This window comes from Hirundo rustica, chromosome 1 (genome assembly GCF_015227805.2).
Source record: "Hirundo rustica isolate bHirRus1 chromosome 1, bHirRus1.pri.v3, whole genome shotgun sequence".
Taxonomy (NCBI): Eukaryota; Metazoa; Chordata; class Aves; order Passeriformes; family Hirundinidae; genus Hirundo; species Hirundo rustica.
This window is the reverse complement of record NC_053450.1, coordinates 46417179-46437907: the sequence shown is the minus strand read 5'-3', so window position 1 is coordinate 46437907 and position 20729 is coordinate 46417179. Positions and strand designations below refer to the sequence as shown.

Sequence of the window (20729 nt, the reverse complement as noted above, 5' to 3'; positions counted from 1 at the left end):
TACAAAAATTATATCCCATCCACAGATTTCCATCCACCGAGGATTCCAAGCAGCCTTTGTAATCCAATGATTTCTCAAAGCACAGACTCTTAAACTAGCTATTGACAACCTCCCTCCCCTCTGCTGGACTAACAAGTTGATCCAACCCCTACAAACCCACATGAGCCACTGGCAAAGGAATCTCTGTACTGATGATATGGCTATGGATTTTATTCTTTCCCCTCAAGAAAAATGGCTGCTACTTCTGAGGATTACTAGCCTCAGAAATAAGGAGCTGAAGCCTTTAGCTTTCTAACACTCCTCAATGTAGACACTTCTTCCTCCAAACACATTTCCTTATACACTGTCATAGCCAGGCAGCTAGAGACAAGCATGGCATCAACCCCTGTAGCATCAAGTCTGCACATCTACTTTCTCTGGCTCTGCATATGTGTAAAGAGCTCTCCAACAATCCACTATCTTGATTTTACTGTCATTTTACAAATTTGAGTGGAAAAACATTGAACAGGACACTACTTTTTTCCCTCCAAGTAAATACACATAAGCTGACTTTTACTGACATTCTGAAGAGGAAGACAGATATCAGTTTTGTGGCCCCTTTCAGGGATGGCTCACCACCAGTTGCTGACCACATGATGTGAAACCTGCTAATCTGATGGTGCTATTTCTTTCACCAGTCACCAGCCACAAGCAACAGCAGCAACTTGCTGACCTTGCAAGTTAAACATATTACAGGACTACAATTTGAAAAATATTTACTTCTACTGAGGCAACAGTGATGACTGACCTGTGGTGATCATTAATTGAGGCAAAATGAGGTCAATATATACCCTAAGTTCAATATACATACCTAGAGCTACAATTAATCTTGGTTCAGCCATGACCAGGAAATACCCCTTCGAGCTCTTTATTGACAGATGTGTGTTGCAAGAGAGTTCTCTTTAAAATATCAGTTGTGTAAATTCTCAGAGTTTCTTTAAATAGGCATAAAGTATAGTATCATTCACAGTTCTGTTTCTATTTTCTTTCCAAGTCTATGTATGTGGTTACACTAACCAATACAACTGTACTGCCTGACTGTGTTGAGTCTGGTTCTCATGAACCAACAGCTAATTTTTTATTAATACATGTTACTGATGATACCAGCACCCTCAACCTCTATCTCTGCTACTGGATCTATAAATATTTATGCTTAGAGATAGTAATCTTTTACACTTTCAATCATCATCCCAAAGCACTCTACAAATTGCTTTTTTGTTAACCTTGGTAAGAAGCAAGCAAAGCTCCAAGTTAAATCAGTTAAATCTTGGGTCACAGAACAGGTCAGTGAGAGTCAATGCATTTCCCTATCCCAAGCCCTCACTTTTCCTTGCCACAAGACCATGCAGCAAACAAACGATGAAATATAAAAGATGAATAACGAGGTGAGTAAGACAGGATAGACAAGAAAGATTTAACTGACCCTCTGCTAACTTCTTGTGCCTATTTCCCTCCTGCCAGGAATGCTACAAAATATTAAAAAGCTGCGACCTAGACCACTCATGCTAATACAACAGACAAAGCTGGTTACAGCAATACTGAAAAACTTTTCACAGATGCTTGCTCTTTCACAGAAGCTTGCTCCTGATGTTGCTGCTCCAGAAAGGTACCTCTGATAGAGATGTACCTCTCAGGAAGATAAATCCAAATAAGGAGAGTGGAAATAAAGATGCAGTAACACCCACTCTTCCAGTATTTCCTTAAAAAACCCAAATCACCAATTGCTCATTAGTCAGAAAATTTTGGATTTCTTCAAGTTTTGCATAACTTAGAGCAGTTTGAGAGGTACTTTCCAAGGTGAGCAGGAAAGTTGTGACAGGGCTGCTGTGACAAGAAGATGTTACAGAGGGAGGCCTATGCAAAGTGCAGAGCACCCTCACCTCAGCACGTCTCCTGCCAAGACAGAAGTCTCCAGCACGGTGCTGCAATTTGCAGAAGTTTGAACTAAGGGCCACATCAGCTTGTTTTGGACCTGGGGACTGATAACAGAGCTCTGGAACAGGCAAGCAGTGCTGCCTGCTTCACAGCACATCCTTGGAAATCTACCCACACAACTTGTGAAGGGGAGGTCTTTCTCGCAAACTGTCAAAAAAGGCCAACGACAATCTGGGCATTCTCCTAAGTAATTCTGTGCTCTTGATGCAAAAGAAACCCTTACAAAAAAAAAAAAAAAAAAAAAAAAAAAGCGCCAGTGTCCTAACTGGATCCAAGTGTGTGAAATTTAATTTCCCTGAGGGCTGAGAGTGAAGATTGGGTAAGAAAACTGGGACACAAATGGATTGGTTCATATGAAAACCTGAAATAGCCCTGGGCAGAAATTTGGACGGATTGTGAAATACTGTATAAGAGGAATCCATCTTCATATGCAGGGAGTAGCTCAAGATGGGAGATGTAGCAACACAAACAGATACTCCAAAAGGTTCTACGAAGTTATATACAAGGTTTTAAGTTATTTTTTCCCATTCTGTGGTGGGAATATAGGATGTGGCTATGCCATGCCATGGTGTTATGCAAATATTTGTACCAGATGACTTGGACAGAACTAATTAAAAGTTCAGATGCTTTGAACGTACGAGATAGACAACACTGCTGATATTGCTGATATCAGAGATATCAGACAGCTGATGCTTGTATGATCAAAGTTAAACATCTTCCCACTTAGCTCCGATACTCAGTTGAGGTTGTCTCAGCCTGCTACACAATAACTCTCGGTAGATGCCCGGCAGACAGCATTAAGGCTGAGAGATGTAGGAATGCCGACTCCAAGCAAAGGGCTCGATCCTACTGCAAGATGATAAAGCACTGGAAGGAGAATAGGCTGCTTGGGTTAAAGTATCTGAGCTAACCAGCCAGTTCTCTCCTCACAACCATAAATCCTAACACCTCAACCCGTTCTCCTCAGGCTTTCTGGTGACCACGGGGATCAATGTCACTGCATGCATGTGCCTGAGCTCTTGGGGGAGAAAGGCTCCTTTAGCAGACCCTCACCTTGGATCCACATTTCCTGGATTTTTTTTCCCCTGGGCAGTGGAAAGAAACCAAAAATTTTTTTTTTTAATCTTTATTTGCAAAAACCAAGCAATTAAAATAAAATAATTTTGTACCCAAGTCTTTAACAGGTAGCTCTCTGTTGGCCAGATACCAGCCTGAAGATCTGGTAACTTAAGTAAACCAAAGGTTGTACGATCTGTGCAGGGGTGAATGCACCAAGGTCTACAATCTTGGTGAGAGAGCTACATAGAAGGACACCTGCTCCCTCCCCAGACCTTAAAAGAAAATTCCTATTTATTTCAGCAGAGAGACCTTACATTAGATCTTCTTGGTACACAGGCTGATTCACACTGCCTTTTCCTGAAGCCTAAGTCTGGCAAATTGTATTACTGAGCTCCATGAGATCACGTTTGAGGCACAGTCTCACTGGTTTCTTGGGAGAACCTGAAACCTGTTGATGAGCTAAAGTATTCACAGGGGATTTTCCTTGTGAAAACAATAGATTCTCCCTAGTCTGGATTATAACTGGGCTCTTTGAAATTATATGATACTACATTTTAAAATTAATTTTGAGGGCTTTTTAAGGCATTATTTTAGCTTCAGAATTTATAATTATAGGATTACTCAATTCAAATCATCTATTAGATAAGCTGCTTGCCTGTCAGATTGCTTCACTGAGTCAGCTTTTGCCCAAAACACAGATCGGTTCTGATTCTTTGGCTTCTTCAAGCACAAGAGCATTTAAGAGAAACCCACAATGGTCTTTCCAAAGCAAAGGGCAGGGATCCAGCAACAGCAGCAAGACACTTTTACAGTCACACCAAGGTTTCTTTGGAGGAATGAATAGATATCTGTCAGTAGGCATTTTACATGTCAAGGCACAAACCAGGTTGGGGAACCTAACAGAAGAATTATGGAAAATGATCCCTTCAAGCTACAAGTCTTTACCTGATATCATTTAAGGAGCTCTTTTTTAAAGTACTCCTTCCAATTCGTACTCTACTGTAAAGGAAGAAGAAAACAGCGAGGTACAAGATGAGACGCTATTGACCCCAAAGGAGAGGGAAGAGTGCCCTTGTTCCAAAGCAGAGCCTGCTCTATCAGAATGGTTCTCCCTCACACCAGCAAGTCAGAGTGACTCCAAAGCTGCTGCTTTGAATATCACCATTTCAATCTCACAAAGAAAGATGACTCTGGTACCTGGCCCACAGATGAAAGGTTCATTTTAGGCTTCTGGCCCTTAGACTGCATGTAATACGAGTCAGAAACCTAATGACTTTCGTGTCTCAACCTGTTACATGCTGGAGCCTGCAACCGATGCCTTGACTCATCCCTGGAGCAGTGCTCTTTTAGGCAAGATAATCAAGACTTTATTTTCCATAGACAATACTTCATATAACAGTAAGTCTCAGGAGGTTTCAACTGGCCCAAAAATATCTATGAGACCTTCCTTAGTTTTGATATCATTCACACTTGTGATACTGGCAGCAATGCTGACAAAAACCTTGTGCTAAAATTGAGTAACAGAGTTAGAGTCTAGCTAGATATAAACTGACCAGATCAGGCTCCAAGAAACAATTTGTATGAAATGTCCAAATATTACTGGATACTTTTTACGTAGCACTCACTCTAAACAAATATGTATATATATACACACACATATATTTTCTTTATTTATATGTGTGTATATATATATATTTTATATATATATATATATATTTATATATATATTTACACACACACACACATACACACACATATATACATCCCAACCCCCCACTGGAAAAAAACCTGATGGCAAAATCTCAGACAAAACCCAAACAACTGTATCATGATTACTGGCATATTGCTTCATGCCATTGTCTTGACATTCAAAGGAGTTTAATAATTGTTCTTTTGAAGCTGCTAATGTTAAAAAAATCTCTCAGGTTCTGGAAGTGGCTGGGAATTCCAGGTTCTAACAGCTACGCTGGAAATATTCACTCATCAAGAGGTTCAAAAGACACTGTCAGAACTCAAACATAAACACATGTCAGAACGACTTGAAACAGAATGACTATAACTCAGAGTTTAGGTTTTCTTTAAATTATGTCTGAAGAGCTTTTAAAATGTTTAATTTATTAAACTGGCTTTGATACTACAGGCATAGCTTTCACTTTCAAGTGCTACAATGGCTCAATTGAGCACAGAATACATTAAGCTTAAATTCCACTGCCACCATACGTATTTTTGAATGACATTTTAGTGTTTCTTCACTTGAAGTAATATACTCTCTCTGTGAATTTGACATGAAAACAGAAGCAGCAGCCTCTCTCGTTCTGCATACACAACAGTGTCAGACGCCATCACCGCTCCAACTAGCAAAAAACCCACTAAGTAATCACAACTACTAGGAGCTGAACACAAGCAGCTTCTAAGAAAACCCCCAAAAGAATAGATTTGGTTTTCAAAGAACAGTTCAAGTTTTCCCAGACATTACTTCAATCTCTCCTGGCAGTCCCAGGCTTTGGCATGCCTTCTTTCGCTCCGCTCTGCCAGGGCTTCCTTGAGGAGGCTGTCATAAGAGGGGCCATGTGCCTCGCCGTATGCGCAGCTCTCTTCCTCCAGCCCTGTCAGGAGCACTAGCTCAGGCCACCTAACACTACGAGCTGATGATGCAGAGGCAGCAGTATCAAGTGAAACCCAGGCTTTGAACGAAGTCACATCCCATGAAGTGTGCTTTGTGCCCTTTGAAAAGGCAAGTCAGAGCTGTGGGATCAAGAAACCGAAAATCTCCACTCTCAGACTGGAGAGAACACAATGGGAACACTGCCTTCCCTCTAGAGCAGGATTGGGCAGCGAAGAGCGAGGTATAGATTTATACAGTGGACATAATGAGCTCCTGCTGTCTCATAACCAACCCTTGGAGTTACAGTACCACTAGACTGCTTGTCTGCCAGCACCACCAGGTTATGCCCACACACACTGTTAAATGTGCTCTTGATTTCTTAGAGATGCACTCTTGCTTGATCTACTCTACAGGCACTCTTTGCTCACATACGTAGCAGCTTTCTGACTGCTTAATACCAGGGAGCTACCGGAGTCACAAATACTTCATTTGAAAAGCACGTGAGAGTTAACAGCCTAATTATTTGAAAAGTCCTAAGATTCTATCAAAAGTATTCAGTCAATACTGTCCCATAGTTTATTTCATTCAGCCTTGCCTTTGCCTCGAGTGACACATCCGAGATTGCGTGTTGACAGTACGGGAGAGCGGTTACTGTTCCAAAAGAAACAAAATAAATACCCCAACACCCCCACCTTTGGGCTTAAATGCAGTATCATTGTAGTTTTTGAATGTAACAAACCACAGCATGGGCGCCCTGGCATAAACCCAGAATCCTAGGCAGTAGAAAGTAAGTGCTCCTTACTATCAGCTTCGTTTTAGTACGCACACATCAGGATTTGCAGAAGTGCCATTTGTCAGAAACACAGTGGAGCAGGGAAAGAAAAGTAAGTCTCCAACTGCCTACCAACAAAGAAAGCTAATTTAATTTTGAAACAAAAGGAGCTAAATTCATCATTCTGAGACGGCCCCAGGACGTCCAAGCACAAAAAGGAAGAAAAGGAGTTTGCCAAAGACATGCAGAAGAATCTTTTTAAAGTTACCTGGAATCGGGATATTTTGTAAGCGTGGCCAAGCTGCTCGTATACATGTGCCCACCCACATCAATGTGAACCGGCGCGTTGGATTTTGTGAGCTGCGCTGGAGTGGGGATGCCTTGATTGTTCAATGGAGATGCAGGGGATCTAGTGATCAGAGGTCTTGACATATTGGGCCGACTGTCCTGTGAAAAGATAGACCTGAGTTAATGATCTCCTTAAAAACCTTACAGAAACCCCCAGTCTTGGATCAAAGGACTGTCTCATAGTCCCAGATTATGACGTTTATCTTAGTAAAGCACAGACAAATACTTGGCAGTTTTTAAAATGAATCTAGCTCCAAGAGTTTGAAATGGCTAAATTTTAAGTAAGCGGGGCAAAACGCACCGATAAAATCCACGAAGAAGAAATCACGTTCAATAAAACAAGTTTTTCCTGAATACTACTCGCGACAGTCAATCCGTACCAACAAAAAGGGTCATTCTCATTTTTAAGTGTTGATGAAAGCACGGACAGAAAGAGATAAAGACAAAAAGACTGAGAACCACGTTTTACTTAATTAAGAAGACCCCGGGTAGACTTTCTGTTCCTTCCCAAGCCCTCCATCACTGCCGTACCACCAGAACAGAAATACAAACCCTCAACTCCTCCATCCTGCACACTCTTCTCTTGAATTCCCAATTCACATAGCACAGGAACAGAAGCAGAAACACCTGGACTAGTCAACTGCTCATGGACTGCAGACCACTGGACATCGACAGCCTTTGAGAAAGACATTTTCCATTTAAAAGTTATACGTATGGCGACAGCTGCCCCCGCGTGCCGCGCATAGGCTGCGGGGTGTGAGCGGCTTCCCGGGGCCGGCGAGGCGCGGAGCGGAGCGGGGCGGAGCGGGGCGGGAGGCGATGCTCGGCCGATGAAACCAGCTGCGGGTCACCAAGGCAGCGCTGCACCGGCACGGAGGGAGCAGGGTCACGACGGCAGCGCTGCACCGGCACGGAGGGAGCAGGGTCACGACGGCAGCGCTGCACCGGCACGGAGGGAGCAGGGTCACGACGGCAGCTCTGCACCGGCACGGAGGGAGCAGGGTCAGGATGGCAGCGCTGCACCGGCACGGAGGGAGCGGGGTCAGGATGGCAGCGCTGCACCGGCACGGAGGGAGCAGGGTCACGACGGCAGCGCTGCACCGGCACGGAGGGAGCAGGGTCAGGATGGCAGCGCTGCACCGGCACGGAGGGAGCAGCGGCCGCCTGCGCGCTGCGGGCGGGGCAGGGCAGGGCAGGGCGCTGAGCTGGAGCCAGGAAGGCAGGCGGCAGGCAAAGTTGGGGATTAAAATAGAAATGCGCTCGGGAGCGGTTTTGAGACAGCCCCGCTTTCGACTGAGGGACAGCTCCACGCGGGGTGGAATCTTATAGGGATGCCCTGAGAACTAAAAGCCCTTGCAAATGACTTGAGTTTTACATTTAAAAGGTAAGCAAAGCAGCGAGAAGTCGGATACACTTCATCACAAAACTCGCTTTGTTCTTTCAACACCGTCTTTCAGCCGCACAAAGTAATGGATTCCTTGTAAACATCTCCTGGGAGCCGAGGAGCAAACCTCAGCAAAGCGGAGCGCAGCCATGAGACAGAGTTACGGGGGGGCATTCGGACGAGCAAAGTCCGCCGCCGCCAAAACCAGCATTTCTCCATTTTCCATGGCCGCTAAAAGAATAAAACCATACAGGCAACATGAGCCAGGTAATCGTCTGGCTGAAATGATTTACAGGCCAACGTTGCACAATAAATCCGAGTAATATGTAACAAAAGGCATGTATAAACCACAAGGTACTTAACTAATTTTCTTTCGTACGCAAAAGCAAACTTAGGTCTAATACCGATAAAAACTAAGGGAATGAAGAAAAACATCTAGTTTAGATGTTGGGAGGGGGGGGGAAGAGAAGGGTTGGGTTTCTTCTCTTTCTTTATAAGCAGAAGTTAATATAAATCTGCAGAAATACCAGGCTTAATCACTACAATTGCTGGAGGAGTTGCCTGCAGCGCAAAGAAGACAAGTCCAGACAAAATAAGGTACACACGCTATGCAAAACTAATGTCTGCTACAAATGCTATGTGGTACAACCACCACCCAAGATGCTACTGATCTGCGGAGCGGTATTTAGTAAAATAATGAAGAAAAAATTAAAAACAACAACTACAAAGGTGAAAGTAAGAAGTCAAGGACTGATACAAACTGAGGGTGGGGGGAGCATGCGCTGGACGATGATTAGCAGGAGGAAAGCACCAGGTCTGCGGAACACGTTTCGGTGGTTAAAAGCAGATAAACGGTTTGGCAAAAATAAAGATAAAATTATCAATGAAAGTTGAGACTAAAACGAAAAACAAATTCTGTAACTTGTATGAGATGGACACCAGCATGTCCCTTCACAGGATCCTCTCTGGCAGAAAAAACCATAGCTCTCTTGCAATTTAGCACAGTGTAGCACCACCGAGTCTGTCACAGTTTTTCAATTGGACACATTCTCCTGTATACCTTGCCTGGGGCTGCTCAAGAGAAAATGAACAGATTTGGAGGGTTAATATTGTAGTTAGGCTGGAACCTCATTCAGCCTCGCTGTGATAGCACTGGCTGCACAAAACAGTAGAAGAATGTGTAGTATAAACATCACTGCCAGGATGGGAGGTAGGTTGGAGGACTGTGGGAATTTTAAAAGGCGAAAGAACCCACAAAACGTTAAGAAAAGGGAACCAGTTTCCAAACCCATGTCATAAGAAAGATGCCATGTACACAGTTTACCTACTAAAACTCCCAAGAAATAAAAATGCTTTATAGTAAAACCTTCTGCTCTTTTATTTCACCCTCCTCCTTTTCAACATTTCCTCTTCAAATTACCTGTGTTTATTGTGTCTCATGCAACAAAGTCCTTCTTCTCACTGCCTGCTATTAAGCACAATAATGCTAACCTTGCTCCTGTCTTAGTGCACAAAGCACATTTCCCTGCCTAAAAGCAGTTCAGTACCATTTTGGAGACACTTTGAAATTAGGCAATCTTATTTCTACTACAGTTGCCCCAGAGAAACTAAAGCAGAAACGGGATTCAGAAAAGCAGGTACTTAAAAAACTCTCATTATTTTTTTAATGTGGCACAACTCAATAGCACTGTCAGAGCACAGATCACCATCCAATGGGTACAGCATTTAACAGATCAGAGTTATAAAACTGCATTAGTTAAATCACTGTTCAGCTATGGGAAGAATAACACAGGGGCAAGCAGTCTCTGAAGAAACACATGGCTTGCATTGGATTATGGCAAACGTGGAAGTGAACAAGCTTTGGTAAAAAGTAGTTAAAACAAGGCACTGCTGTTAAGCTAAGTTTCTAGCACCTAATGTGAACAACTCCTTAGCAAGAATTAGAAGTGGAGAGAAGGGAGTCAGAGAAACTAAACTCAACGGGCTCCAGCAAGATACCTGTAACAGATGACAACAAAAAGAATCAAAAAAGCTCTTCAGAAGCCTTTCTTGGTTTCAGGCAGGTGAGACATGAACCCAGGAATGGGTTCAGAGCTCAGCCAGGGCTGTTCCCACACAGGAGATCACAGAGGCTGTTGTCTGCCTTGGGAACTGCATCAGCTTTGTTCATGAGTGGGGCACAAAGCACGGCCATCACCTGCACTGGCTGGATGGGCAGCAACCCCCCAGACCTGTCAAGAGTCTGACCCTTCATAGCTTTCCTTCTCAAACACTTTATTATTCATCCTAAAAAAAAAAACCCAAAAAACCCAAAACAACAAACAAACAAAACACAAACAAACAAAAACACCACACCAGAAAATACAGTTTTATAACAGTTCCATGAAACAAAATACTTCAAATACCCTGTAAAGCATTTATCGTTATTAATATCCAGATGATTCCCCCCACAACAACTCTTTATAAAAATTAGTTCCCACTTTCACTCAGAATGAGTGTATGACTGAAACTATATAATCAAAAGTGGCAACATCTGTGCACTAGGCAGGCTAAAGGCATTTAGGTTGTCTAAAACTTTTCCATTTTGGTTCAACACACAAAAGCACTGCTCTTAGAGCAGTTTAGGGCTGCTCCACTTCCTTGCTGATATTTGAAGTAGTCTTTCCACAACAAACAGCTTATAGGCACAGGTCTTTAGAGTATATCTGAACCTGCTTCACATTTTCTGCTCTAGGCAAGCCTTCCTCAACAAAAAACAAAAGCAGCCCTGGTTTAACTTCTCCTCCTGGGATTTACAAAAATCTGTATGATTTAGAAGTCTTCCTACCAAAGGGGGCCAAGGATCATGGAGAAGAGCTTACAAATCCCTTCTCCTCTCCCTGCATTTTCTTCTATACCATCTTCTCTCCAACTCCACTCAAAAACATTGTTAAAGAATAAGCCTTTACACCTAGGTTGACAAAAAACACAGTAGCTGCAGGGCTGAGATGTGCACTCATGAAACTGGTCTACCAAACGACAATAACATAGGAACCATGTCAATGTTCTGGTAGCAAGTGGAAGGAATAGGAGATATCTGAAGAACACGAGTCATTACAATGTGCTAAGTATACAAAAATCAAAGAGACGGGAGGCTTACTCCTCTCCTCAAAACATTAGCACGAGTGTCCTGAGTGTTGTTTAAACTCTGTGGTCTTGAGTAAAGTCATCCTGGTTCCCTTCTTAAGACATAAACCTTGACTAAACCCATGCCATCACAAGACAACCCAAGCTCAGGCACAAAAGGACTGGCATTCAAGTACAAACTGTCTGCTTGACTCGCTGGACTGTGAGGATCATTTTAGTTTGCAGGTCAAGACACTGCTGGTTGGAAATTATTTTAGCCAATGTCTTCCCTGTAAGCCAGCCCAGCTCAAGCAGAAGAGTATATGCTACTCAGTAGCATATATATCCCTTGTCAAAGCCCCAGCAATTATTACTGCTGAGAAGCTCAAGTTTACACATTTGTAACTCCCTTGGATTTTTGGGGAGGAGATGAGGGAAAGCTTGTCTTATCTGTTCTAGACATTAGAATGAATAATCATGCATTAGTTTATTCTAAAGTATCAAATCAGTCTGTGTTAATTATCTTTTTTTCACAACAGAGAGACATGAGACAGATGCTTATCCTCACAAAAGCTTGGTGCCCAGGAACACCTGGAAACAGCAGTTAACACATCCATATCAGCCACCTCCAGCAGAAGAGTCTGAGCACATATATCCCACTGTATGGGGAATGAATCCAAACAGCAAATAAACTTCAGAAACTGGCATCAAATCCCTTTTCCTCCAGTACAGTGCAGAAATTACTCGAGTGTCAGGGACATCTGTGTGCCTGCACTCTGAAATAAACAGCAGGCTGATGTTCTGGGGTGCTTGTGGGATGGGGGAAAGTGCAGCTCAAGAACCTCAGCCAAACCAGGAACATTAGGACTGCTCTTGGATTTGGCTCCTGCAGAAGTGTCACCATTTTGAAGATGCACTTTTTCAAAACAAACATTTCATTAAAGATAAAAAAAATAATCATGATCATGTCTCACCACAATGCTTAAACAAGTACCCCCCCCCACTCTTTTCTGAATTCAGCAAAAAGAGTTGCCACAACAAAGAGGCTGGAGAAAACATTTATTCAACATAAACAATATCAGTATAGTACAAACAGCACTTCTGGAAGGTGCAGCAAGTGGGCAGAGATACAAAGCTACGTGTCCAAGAAACCCAGGAGCTTATCCTGCTGGAAGGGGAAAATTCCACCCTGGTGATGGGTGGGATCATCACCATCACCTATGGGCTGGTGATGTCCTCACACCAAATTCTCTGGCAGTGCCTCTGGTACTCAGCATCCACAGATGACACCAAACTGTGCTGGCCCCTCAGACAGAGCACTGCAAGGTGGTCAAAGATGACCATGTGCACCACACAGAGCATGCAAACTGCATTTTGATCTCAAGGAGTGAATGCCAACATGGTGCTTTCTCTTCACCTTCATTCTGAAGAGCCCAGAAGCACAAAGAAATTGCTCAGCTCTTTGTCAAAAAGTCTTTACATGCAAGCACATCCATCCTTTTCTTCTGCTTCTTCACCCTGACACCAATGGTTGGTAGCTCCTTGAGGACATGGTTGGGCTTTACTGCTGCCACTGGGTCTGCAAAACAAAGAAACAGCCCATTGTTTTCCCCAGCAAAAATATGCCGATTGCACTGTCATGTTCTGCCTTTCATCGATATAATCCAACTGCCCTTTCTACCACAGCTGCAAGGTTTAGGATTGCTGACTCTGAACATTAGGAATTATGTTTATAAGGCAAAACTCCAGAACAATTGCGTTTGAGCGTCACACGAGAAATGGGCCCAAAACACATCCAGCTGCAATTCAATGCCACAGTAAGTTAAGACACCAGGTCCGCTGAGACTCAGTAGTAGTACTAGATTTATTACTCTAAATCTCTAAAGCTTCATTTTAAACCCCGAATGTCTGTCAACATTCGACAGAAGGTCAAATTATCCTATGCAAGACTGTCAAGTACAATGGAGGGCCTGAGAAGCAGGAAGGTTTTCTGGATGTGCTGAGCCACGGAACCGCAGATCTACTACGCCAAGCTCACGCCTCACACCGCCAGGGCCATGCTTGGGGCACTCAGTATTATTTGCAGAAACACGTGCAGCAACGCATTTTAGAAAGGTGGGTGTCACAAGGCCACCCGAGAGAGGGGACAGAGATACCCAGAAGGGTCCCTCATAGGCAGGGTGTAGGGTATAATTCATCGTGAAACAAAAACCTTGGACCGCAACTCTTTCCTGAAGGTGTCAGGAACAGCATTAGGCTGTCCTCTCTGTATCCTGAAATAGTCCAAGTGCAGATCAAGCCTACAAAGGTGATAAATGCACCTCTGGTCACACCAGAGCGGCTACAGCAGTGGTGACAGGAGCACTTACCTGATGGGACTATTTTAACTGGTACATTTCTCCTTGTCCCAGAGTCACTGGCCCCGCAGTGGAGCGCTGATCTGGCCCCTCAGGATGGGGGTCTCTTGCAGCACATCCCAAATGCCGGCTGCTTACAGCCTTGTCCTCCTTGAGATGCTGGCACTGCTGAGCACATTCACACGCTAAGTGCTGCAAGTGCTGGAGAGATGTGGTGGCATTTCCTTGGTAAAATGAGCCTTGCTGGGATTTCAGAGCTGACCAGGACCTAGAATAAATGACACAGGTGCAGAGAACCAAATGCAAGGCAAGGGGCTGAAGGAAGCGAGGAATTTATTCGTACTGGGTGGAGAAAGCTGCCTACCTGGAGATGCAGGACAGTTAAAAACCACCCTTGGACAAGAGCTTGGAGGCACCTTGATAATTCCAGAACCCAGGAGCCAAGTCTAGCACACAACTAGCTTGAGCGAACAGCTCTAACCACACTTGTCATTGAGCCCTTAAGGAGAAATCTTCAAGTGGAGAAAAAGCATTCATGGATAATGGCAGAAGTCAAATGGGGGCCTGTGCTTACACCAGTAGAGCGGTAAAGATGAGTCCAAAAACCTGTGAAAGCTTACAGAACAGGATCTATCTTTTCAAGTGCTTACAAAATTCTCTGAATACCTCCCTAAGCCTTGAAACTGCGGACAAAAGTTTAATACCTCCCTCAAAATATTGTATAAGTTTGTGCTCTTTATGGGAGATTAACTCAGCCCCTTGCTTGTTTGAGTGAGTAGCGCTGAGGTCAGCCCAGATGTTGTCATTTATTTACATCCCTGTTCTTCTGCACTGCCTACCCACTTCTTCCTTGGGTCAAGCACAACCCTTCTGCTGGAGGTGGCTGATGTGCACACTTGCTGTGCTCGGGTCAAGCAAGTGGCAAACACGGCCAGCACAGAATCTGACGGAAGCCCCTAACACAAGCAGGATCTTTAGAATACACCCAACCCATCGTATTGTAAAAAATACAAACCAAACTTGGACATCCAACCCAGATTCACTATTCCCAAACACAAACACTTTGGCTTCCACAATGGAAGGAGAACCTCTACAGCCTTACAAGGTGCCAATTCGATTCTCACTCAGCAAAAGCGTCCATTAAATTTACAAGCAAAACCGGATTTGAAAGCTGCTCCCAATTAGTGCACAGCACACACTGCCCACCTGACACTGTAATCACAGGGTGTTCACCCCAGGATGCAGCAGGCAAAAACATCCCCTAACCATGCTGGAGGACACTGTTTAGATGCAGGAGGACATTGGACCAAAGGTAACAGACTTGCCATGGCGCTGCTAAGGGTGTCCTATGATGGGGCAGACTGGACTGCCAGCATTTCAGGCCACTTGCTCCACCAAGAGCTTGTCTGTTCTGCACCAGCATCTACTCAAATTAGCAATGAAACTGAGTTAGGAGTGACCAAATGAAAGTGTAAGTCCCCAGCCTGAGCTCGACATGACCAGGTCAAAATATTTCATGAGGTACACAATGCAGTGCTTCAGTCACCTTCACTCAAACTTCTTTATTCTCACTTGCAAGAGGGGACAGGTATCCTGTCAGAAACTGCAAAAACAAGCCAGTATGAAGTGATCCCTTGGTCTGAGCAGGGAATGGCTGCAGTCATTGTGGACACTTTAAAAAAAAAAAAAAAAAGAAAAAAAAAAAGAAAAAAAAAAAAAGAAGAAAAAAAAAAGGAGGAAACACTATTAAAAGATGAGCAGTCCCTGGGAAAGGCTTCCAGGTCTGAAGAGCCTTTAGCAGCCTGGCAGCCCTGCCCACAACACTACGGCTTGATACAAAAGTCTTTGCTTCTGCTGCCCTGAGGACAGTTTCATTTACTTTCCTTTAAACCTGGAAAATAGGTCGCTTTTCTTCTCATACCTCTATCAAACCTCAGGTAGCAGAGACAACGTGAATTTACTTGTACTTCATAGGAAACCAGCACACACAAAGGGAGTTTCACCTCTTGCAAAGGGCAGAGATGACAGACTTCTTCCCCACCATACAAGGCTTCCCTCATTCCAGTGAGAAGCATCAATCCAAATATCTTGGACCACTTCATCCCAGCTGCAAGACGTTTGGCATGCCAGCTACTTTGCAGATAGCATGCCGAAATACTCTGGGGCTCCATTCAGAGTCTGCACCTCCTCCCTGAAAGAGGCAGCCACTCAGTCAGCTCTCCCCAGTCCCAGGGAATAGCCCAGCACAGAGCAGTCAACAGCTCCCACTGCCTCTGTGAGGGACGCAGCATCTGCCAGCTCATCTCCGGCACTAGCGAAGGCAGGAATGTGACAGCCACCTTCACCACATGCACATGGGGTTTGGGCCAGGAACAGCCGTGGGAAGGAACAGTGGAACTCCGAACATTGGAATCCATCTTTCAACTGTTCCCAAGTAGACCACTTGTAGGTTGAGATTTATGAAGAATGTAATTTTTAGTCACTTTTCACTCAAGTGCTGCTGCCTTTTTTCCACTTTTAGGAGGCACTCTACACATATTTTGCAAGAGTCTTCACATAAGGATAAGGGAAAAACAACAACAAACACTCCCTCCTGGGTTTAGAAGGAAAGGACTTCTCTCTGCCAGAACCATGCTGGTGTATTTGAATGCAAAGTCAAACAAATCCTTACAAATGGTGTCAAGATTTGAGTGGGAAAGAAACCAACAGGTTACATTCTTCTTGGACCAAATTTGCAATCTGCCCAATAATCTTCTGGTGAGAAGTAACACTAAAAAACAAGCATTGTTAAAATCTGTTTTGTTTGCAAGGTAAGATGCTATCAGCAATGCATGAATAAAGATTAATGTCTCAAATTGCAATTGTATCTGAAGATTTTAAAAACCCATAAAAATGTAGACTTCAGCGGGATAACTGGAAGATTGTCATGAATTGTCAGAATGTGAGAAATGGGTTTTTCTTCTTCAGATTTGACTCACAAACTGAACAAAAATAAGCCTGTACTGCCTTATTTGAAGTCAGTTTACACTCCAGTTTGAATAGCACCTGCCCTTGGGTATGTTCCAGAAGAACATCTACCTTTCCACAAAGGGAGGCTAACACCCATTGTAAAACTTCCAGAGGCACATTAGATGTCTGTTCTCCCCCCAGCAATTTCACCCTTAGAAGTAGAAGGAACGCTGCCAGTTACAGCCTGTGCTGAGGAAACATGAGTTATAATTTTACCCTGGGAAAATTGCTGAACTGGGAGCTTCTGGTGTGGCATAGGTCTTGCCTTCGCAATCCAATGGTTCTTTTGATTCAGAGAGGCTTTGAAAGGGTGGTGATGAAAAACATAGCCTCTCCCTTTGAATCAGCCAGCTGCCTGCTTTCCTTTGCACTTTTAAATTTGGTTTATTAATTTGCCTAGGAGCAGAAAGAAGTAACACTGACCCATCTAGAGAAGATATCTACTTCAGACCAAACATGAAAACAAAAAAAATACACCCCCACCTGTGGCCTGTCTGAAGAATTTTGTGTCTAGAATCACCTTTACACACTTAAGAAAAATACAAGAAAGTCTTTATTAGGTCTCCTGGCCATACGAGGGCGAAAAAGGTAAGGGACAAAATAGAAGGATCTGACAAAACCATGTATTTGAAATGTTGTAAGACACAAGAGCTCTAAGCACTCTCCAGATGTTTCTTGAATCAACCAGTAATAAAACAGTCTCAGCTGGAATCACAATTTTGAAGACATTGAGTCCACTTGGTAATTATGACAGTAGCCAGTAAAACACAGCTTCATCTATAATCTGACTGCAGGAAAAAGGCATGAAAGTGCTTTGAAGACACACATTTGCAATTATCTAATTTATGGCACAGATGTAAACAGAACCACAATTTTGAAAGTCACAGCTCAGTCTCGCAGAGAATTAGAAACAGGGTGTGAAATTGTAATACTAAATTTTACATTCCTCACTCCAGTATCAATGAAACACCAGGGGCAAAACCCCTTGACCTTTAGGATCCCTGTGTCATTCAGCTTTTTTCTTTCTCATCTATTCCCCACCCAACAAGTCTCTGAAGCTGACCTTAGCAAAGCAACCTCCTAGTCTCACCAAAATGATAATCTATCAAAACCCCACTAAAGGGACAGAGAATGCCAAGAGGGAGAACAGTGCAAGCAAAGGGTAAGAGTTGAACTTACTGAGATGACAGGCTTTTTGGAAGTTCTCGTCAAGACGGACTGCAACAGGGAGCATTTACCTGCCTCTACCATGATCCCATGCATTTCCAGGGCTAGCTGGGACTTTTTCCTCTCCTTTTGTAACTCCCATTAAAATTATCAGCCTACAGATTTCATAACAAGCAGGAGAATGAAAAAACCCAAACATTATCACGAGAGAAATCGTATTATGATTAACTATTTCAAAATGCCTGTGGGTTACTTAATACCTTGGGACAGGCAGCATAACACCACAAAGGTATCGCTCTATGGGGACAGGAAACAGCTCCCTGCTAAAAATACACACGAGGCAGCACACAGCAGTGGGAGCCTCTCCCCAGAGCTCTGGGAATGGGCTATGCACGTGGCACATGACACCTGCACGCAAACCCATCGGTGAACCAGGTATTCCCTACCCCTGCCCCACTCCAAAATCCGTCCATCTTTGGATTTTAAATCTCTTAGAGAAGCAGGTATGTTTTTGGGTGGCTGGTAGGAAGAGGCTGAAGCCCTCAACTGAGCTAAATACAGCTGTGACTAAATTCAAAAGGCTCCTTCAGTGCAGTAGCGCATTGAGGTTTTTTACTTCACTTTGCCTCTTTTCTGGTGTCTGGAGTTTTCTTAAATGCTGGAAATGTATTCAGGGATGAACAGAGAAAGTCATATGCCCACCATTCCCTATGTGGGTCAAGCAGCAACTCTGTTTTGTTAGTGTGAAGGGCAGGATCCAAGGAAAGGAGAACACAGGAGTCTGCTCTGGCAGGCAGAAAGGGTGCTTGGCAAGACAACGACCATATGGCATATGAACAAAGCATATTTTAGATTTGGTTCATTTGATTCCATTATATGTAAAAGATACTCTATGATCCACGGCTAAGAAATACAATTTTGGTTATTGTTTTCAGACCTGCAGGGATTTCTCCAAGTAGTCCTTGTAGCTCATATGATACAAACATACATTTGGCAGCTGGTTTTAGCATTTTTTACCCACAGGGTTGATTTACCCTGAATCTATATAACCCCGTGCTATATGCTAACAGCAGCCATCATTGCCTCTGCCCACCTCATGCAGCAGCAATCCACAATTTAGTTGTGGACAAACAGCCTCTGCTAAAAAGCTAGACAAACTCTTAATTTTATATTAAAAGGCTTTTACTTGATCCAACACCAAATCAGACCAGGCATACAACCTTAGAAGAGTGGATGAAATCTATGTTATATACAATATGCAATTCTTTGGATGGCAGAGCCTTCTAAGTCTGTGGTAATACTTCTCTGGTCATTACTAAAACACAAAACACCAGTGGCTGGGCAACAAAAAGACCCGAAAATGTTTAAAGAATCAGAAAAATCTATGCCTGTCAATCAAAGATAAATGCCTATCTCACTTTCTCTAGCTACTAGCTTTTATTGCCTCTAATGTACAACACATTTCAGTAAAACTGAAAACAAAAACATATTGGCATAAGCCAACAGGCAACATATCTATGTCACTGCACAGAGAGGAATCACATCCTTAGATGATTCCAAGGGAGAGCTCAAACTTAAACCAACAAACAGCAGCTTCATCAAGAAAATAAAAGATAAACATAATAAAGGTACATTATTTTCAAAACACACAGAAGTTAAGCGAGACAACCCTGGACACGGGCTGTCACTCGCCACAGCTGGAATAGCCACCAAGGGGTAATAGGCATTTAACTATGAAATAAATGTCTCTTCTGTCAGGCTGCTCTGGAAAGGGGCTCTTGGAGAAGCTGGCAGTGGCCAGAAGGCTCAGCTCAGCTCAGTTCAGCTCAGCTCAGCTCAGCTCACTTAAACTGCTACTGAGGCAGTAAGCTTTAGATGAATTTACCCTCATTCACAATAATACTTGAAGAAATCTTCTGTTGGGTTTGTAGGGAAGAAGGGAAAGACTTCGTTTAACCACAGGTAGAGGAAAGAAACTCACTGAATATCTGGAGTGGTAATAACCAATAAGACCATGCTGCTAAGGGGCCTCTCTAGGCTCAAACAGAGTTTTGAACCTATCTTCTGCAATACAGAAAAAACAACTTTTAATAAATAAAGACTACAAGAATTTATATAGAAGACTACAAGGATAAAGACTACAAGACTAGGGACAAAAAAAGATTTTTTAAAAAAATCATTAAAATAACAGTTTTGAGTATCAAAAATATGAGAAGGTGTCAGGTGCAGAAACCCCTCAACTATGATGAAATAATTTTTTAAACCCTTATGCAAGGAACCCACCACATTGCAATAGGGATCTGAACAATGGAAGAAATGTTTACAGTAGGAGAATTTGACAGGTAAAGGGACAATTGTATACACCATCCAGAGACAATTGCAACACATCCAGAGTCTTTAAAAAAACAGTCTCAGATAAAGTATGGGAGATGATTGCAAAGGATTTTATCTGGAACCAGGTCAATTTGAGAGAAACATCAGGAAGGCCTTACAGCTTGTGCCTCACTTCATGCTTGCCTTCCACTCAGGAGCAGGGGAGGAAACCATCAGCTCTCTCCCTGGTGTGGAAAAGGAGGGAAGCAGAGGCTGAAGCACTAGCATTCCTGAAAAGGGCAAGGACAGGGTGCAACAGAGACACGAGCGCATGTCAGGAGTGGGAAACCAAAGTATCCCCTTTGGAAACAACACACCTCTGCAAGGAAAAGGAAACAGCAGGGAGAAGAAGGAGGCATTAAATTGCTAAGAGTGAACAAAAAAAAAAAAAAACAAAACCAAAAGCAAACTTCCCCAGAATGCCAAACATTTCAGTTGATAGGTCTCTCCTCCAGAAAAAATATTTGAGATGCCTGGCTTCAAGAACAGAAGATCTGTAATGTCAGAAATAAAGGAGCATTTGAAACAAACAGGAGGGGTTTCACGAGTCTTGCGGTGATCACCCAGTAGAGCCTA

General features: G+C 43.3%; 1 protein-coding gene across 3 annotated transcripts in view; it reads right to left on the bottom strand.

Annotated features, from left to right (window-relative positions):
• KCTD1 (potassium channel tetramerization domain containing 1) overlaps positions 1 to 20729 on the bottom strand; it is a 98326-nt gene that overhangs the window by 24099 nt on the left and 53498 nt on the right. For 2 of the 3 annotated variants that reach the window (XM_058422949.1, XM_040081813.1), the window contains exon 2: positions 6679 to 6857. In XM_058422949.1, coding sequence (XP_058278932.1) covers positions 6679 to 6842 — 164 coding nt within the window. In that variant the 5' untranslated portion in view covers positions 6843 to 6857. Of the gene's footprint in view, positions 1 to 6678; positions 6858 to 7310; positions 7435 to 20729 lie in introns of all 3 variants that reach the window. The other variant, XM_040081831.2, reaches the window with a different exon arrangement.